At 44.4% G+C, this 4,616-nt stretch overlaps 1 protein-coding gene across 2 annotated transcripts; it reads right to left on the bottom strand.

Annotated features, from left to right (window-relative positions):
* Window positions 1-86: 86 nt before the first annotated feature.
* LOC116397908 (adenylate cyclase type 3-like) lies at window positions 87-4,109 on the bottom strand. 2 transcript variants are annotated; one of them, XM_031873817.1, is made up of 3 exons: window positions 3,920-4,109; window positions 2,083-3,306; window positions 87-1,080 (listed from the first exon to the last, which is right to left on the bottom strand). In XM_031873817.1, the coding sequence occupies exons 2-3, from the start codon at window positions 2,755-2,757 to the stop codon at window positions 928-930; spliced, it is 828 nt and encodes a 275-aa protein (XP_031729677.1). In that variant the 5' UTR covers window positions 2,758-3,306; window positions 3,920-4,109; the 3' UTR covers window positions 87-927. The 2 variants fall into 2 exon arrangements, with proteins under 2 accessions (XP_031729677.1, XP_031729675.1); XM_031873815.1 differs by having other exon boundaries at window positions 87-1,083.
* Between the last annotated feature and the right edge of the window lie 507 nt (window positions 4,110-4,616).

Here is a 4,616-nt window from a genome sequence, read left to right on the forward strand (position 1 = left end):
ATACACCTATACATACACACACACATACACCTATACATACACACACACATACACCTATACATACACACACACATACACCTATACATACACACACACACACACACACACACTATATTGCGACGTCTTCGGGCAATAGAAGCCACACTGTCAATTTCTTGCGAAGTTTTCTAGTAGAACCTTGAAATGTCTGCATTTGATGTTGTGTACTGTCATTTTGAAGTCCTATCGGTCTTTGGAAATATATTCTTTATTAATATATTTTAACAAGTATTCACAGAATGGGAATTACCTTTTTCCTTGAAATACAGTTTGCATGCAGTAATTATTATTGTTTTATAAATTACCATTCATTAAATTTATCATTTTTAATTTATTCATTTAGTTTCATACATCATTTATTTATGCATTTATCAATGTATCCATTATTGACATGTATTGACTGACTTATGGAATAAATGTCACATGTCCTATCACGTTCACCAGAACGTTGCTCTTATTTAGAAGTCAGTTTTTACACACACTTACCGTAATGCCTAGTACATACGCGCACCTTAAAACAACGTGCTTTGGAAGTGGAGGCTGGTTTGGTGTTGTATTATTTAAAGAGCAAACAACTCATACAATACAGTATTGTGCACTAAATGTGCATGTTTCATACATGCATCAGAATGGTTGGTTGTTCATTTGTAATTGTACACATGATTTGTGCATAAGGCAAAAAAAGACTTCCACATGTCTGCTCTGCCTCTTGCTGTGTTGCAAGCAGTGACTTCTAAGCAAGAGGATCTCATTTTCACACAGGTTTTATCTGACCTACTGAATTTGCTGCCACAGACAAATTTCCCCTTGGGGATGAATAAAGTATACATCTAATCTATCTATCTAGACCCCATCATTGCCTGCTGCCAACCTGTGTCATTCACTCTGTCATATCAGCCTCAACCTGTTCAGAAAATCTCTTTCACCTAGTGGTCTAAGGCACATACATACCATGTACATGCAATGTACCCAGTTAAAGTCCAGTTGGGGACCTTTGATGGATGTCATTTCCCTCCTTTTCTCACCAACTTTCTTGTCTGTCTGCTGTGAAAACATCAAGTATAGCTAAAAGCCTCAAACTAGTTTGAACACAAAAGGATCTGGTATGACTAGGGTTGGGTACCAAAAAGCGGTGCCAATATGGCACCGGTTCCTATACAACCGGTATCTACCGGACCGAAACGCAACGCAGATTTCGGTGCTTCCTTTCGGTGCCTGAGCCGATTGAAATACTTTTTTTACACTACTCTGATGACTCCGTCCTGGCAGCAGGTAACGATAGCCTTGGTCCTCCGCTCCTCACTCGTAGTATTATTACAACGGGGTACTTAGCGCTGCCGCTCATAAGCACAACATCCACAGGCACACGAAAGCTTCTTCTTCTTCTTCTTCTTTGAGGTGTAGTGGCGGTTGGCAAACGACGAATTGGCGCATTACCGCCACCAACTGGTAAAATTAAATAAGTCATGAGACGTGTCGTATTTTGCCAGAGAAGGCAAATATGCTCATATTTCTGCAAAAGAACTGCTGAAGTTTAAAGCTGTAGTGTGTGTACAGAGTGTGTGTGTTTTGTATTTATTTATATTTATTTAAGTATACTGTTAACAGTTAATATATTGTTCATAGTTTGAAGTTAAAAAGTTTGAAGCTGTAGTTTGAAGCAAAGTGTTTTGTATTTATTTATATTTATAGTATACTTTAAACAGTTAATATATTGTTCAATTTGAAGAAAAAAAGTATCGGTTCAGGCACCGTTTAGGCACCAGTATCGTTTTAGCACCGGTATCGGAAAAAACCCAAACGATACCCATCCCTAGGTATGACTAGAGCTGGGTCTCAAACCTCAAACTCAGGTATCATGTGTGCAATAACAATCACATAGCTTAGTGTGTGAACCACAGCTTTTGGCCTACTGCATCTAGGAATCAACTTTTGTGTTCAAAGCCTGCTAGACTTCTGTAAAATTATGTAAAATAAGTGACATTACACACAAGTAAATGTATTTCAGGGCAAGCATAGACACCACCTACTTCCTTCTCTTACCTGTCTGCTAAGTGCTGTTCCCTGGATGTCCTCCTGCTGCTGCTGGGCGATAGTGACGCCCAGAACCAGGGTGTGGACCCCACAGGATACAGTAGTGATGAGCACGATGGGTGTCAGCCTCAAAGGCAGAGTCAGGAAAAAAGAAAAGCTGAAGAAAGCCTGCCAGCCCACAGTGTCGCTGGCCTGGTGGAAGCGAGCATAGTTCAGACCCAGGTAGCAGAATATCTGAGCTGCTATGAGCACCCACAGAGCGTAAGGCACCACCCGTCTCGAGATGCGGTCCGGCAGTAGCCCGAAGCGGCACAGCATGTAGAGGACAATGTCGGCCGCCAGTCCCAGCGATGCCACTAAAACTGAAGCCAGCTTGTCAGTGGTGTAGACCACCGCACACATGACGATGATGTAACTGTCGAAGAGGGCAGCGAAAACGACCAGCACCAGCAGGGTTTCGTGCCTCTGCCGTCTGAAATAAGTCTGGTAGAGGTTTTCCAGAGACTCTGGTGCGAAGGTGAGGCGCATGAACCGAGGCAGGCAGAGGCAGCATCCTGAGCTCCGAACCGTGACCTCGTGTGTTCGCCCCACCGCCTGCCCGGGGTCAGAGGGCAGAGTGACCGAGCAGTCCGCCGAGTACTCGGCCGAGTACTCTGGCTCGGAAAAGGCTCGGTTTCGAGGCATGGTGACCACTCAGGGCTTCTGCTTCCTGCTTTCTCCTTTGAAATAAAAAATAGAAAGCAGTTTGTCGTCCTAAAGTAGACCAAACGCTGAGAGAACTCTTAGGTATACATCATCTGCTCATTTCTCTTCTTCTGAGTAACCACCTTTTCCCCCTGAGAGCCCACATATGTGGCATGAATCACAATAGTGTTGATTGTCAGGACCTGCACTCTGTAGAGATGTCTTCTTACATAGCTGCGTCCATGGTCACTCCATCCAGTTCGCTCATCTGGCTTCGTAAGTCCTGTGTCATATGCACAGATCGAGCACGCCTACTCTTTTTCAGCAACGTGATCGGAAGGATGTGCACCTCGTTTCCTCCTTCAGCTTTACAAATGGGACCGTATCACCAGCTCCTCTCCACCTTTGTACTCCACAGTTGTGTTCCATGTCAGAGTTGTTGAATTAATTAACGTTGGATCAAATAAGCTGATTCCCTCTGTCTCTATCAGTCCTCCGGATTGGGCAGCTTTGTGCATCTTGGCCTCCCATAGTCCCCCGTCACACAGCCTGAATGAAGAGAGAAACACAGAGGCATAGTTTGCATTGTTAGTGTTGAACAGAACCTGGTGACCAGCTCCTGCACATGGCAGCTACTACGGAGACAGTCACGCCAACATCCACGTCAAAACCTAGCGCTTTACCGCACGTTTTCTATTCCTGGCAGGTGACTGGCAGCTGGTACAACGAAATCAATTCACGCTGAACATTTGAAGTCGCTATGTCTTATGTATGCCCAATAGAGAATGACTCCTTACAGAGGCAGATGTTTCTGCTGTAGGCCCACCTAGCTCCACCTAGCTCCGTGTGTCCGAGCCGCACCGTCAGCCTGACTGCGGTGTGGACGCTGTGAACAGTCGAAGCTCTCAAGTGATACGGAGAACAATACCGCTGACTTCACGCTAGTCACCCGTTTAAACGGCTGCTTTAGCTTCCCTGAGCTTCACGTAATATTGGACTGATACTTCTCTGTATCTGTGTTTCACTTGGGCTCTTACTGTCCATGCAACATGTCCCGTGTGTAATATCCGTTAACCTGCTATGCAGTAAGCTCATCATTTATCCCCGTTCTTCCATATGCAGTGAAAACCCCGACATGATGTACACGGATGCATCATCTTACCGTGTGTGGAGCCAGACTCCGTCTCTCTCCAAGCGAACGTTGGTCCCTGCAGACGGAAACACAGCACCGTATATCAAGCCACGGTTTGGACGACATTAGAAGAGCGGCCCGTGGAAATACGCCACGGAGGGTAGACTAACCCCGCTTCGGTCTTGGGTGTTTTCCGCAAAAGCCGCAGCTTCACCATCAAGCTACACCACAGATGCTCTGGCTACGCGCAGATAATCACGATTTCCGGTTGTTTTCGAAATACAACCTGTATTTGCAAATGTGGACTTTCAGCACTTTTCAACACCTGCGTAAAATCAATTCAGTCAGATGTGATGGATAGCTAGTGGAGTGGAATAGTGGACCTTGAGTGAGGATGTTTGCTACCATTAGGTAAACGTCATGAGGTGTGAAGGCTTTATTATTGCCTCTATTAAGTCTGTTTCACAACGTTTAAATGACAAAATATTCACCGACACTGTAAAGCCACTTAATGCACAAACAATTGTTGCTCGACAAAATGTTGCAGAAAGTCAAAGTCTCAAATACCAGTCGAGCTCTCTTTTTTGAAAAAGTCAATCTTTACAAATATATTTGGATATGTATTAGTGCTGCTAATATCATGCTTTTATTTTGAAGGTAAATATTGAAAAGCTTTTGTATTGAGGCTGCTCCACCGTTCTCTGGCTAACTTGATGGGTCCATCTCT

The sequence above is a fragment of the Anarrhichthys ocellatus genome, unplaced genomic scaffold (assembly GCF_004355925.1).
Source record: "Anarrhichthys ocellatus isolate YVR2014 unplaced genomic scaffold, GSC_Weel_1.0 scaffold75, whole genome shotgun sequence".
NCBI classification, from domain to species: domain Eukaryota; kingdom Metazoa; phylum Chordata; class Actinopteri; order Perciformes; family Anarhichadidae; genus Anarrhichthys; species Anarrhichthys ocellatus.

Bases quoted from the DNA above. Each gene is read 5' to 3' on its own strand.
- LOC116397908 (XM_031873815.1), bottom strand. From the start codon at position 2,757: ATGCCTCGAAACCGAGCCTTTTCCGAGCCAGAGTACTCGGCCGAGTAC. The intron at 1,084-2,082 runs GTAAGAGAAGGA...ATGTTTTCACAG, and splicing joins GAACAGCACTTAGCAGACAG to CAGACAGACAAGAAAGTTGG.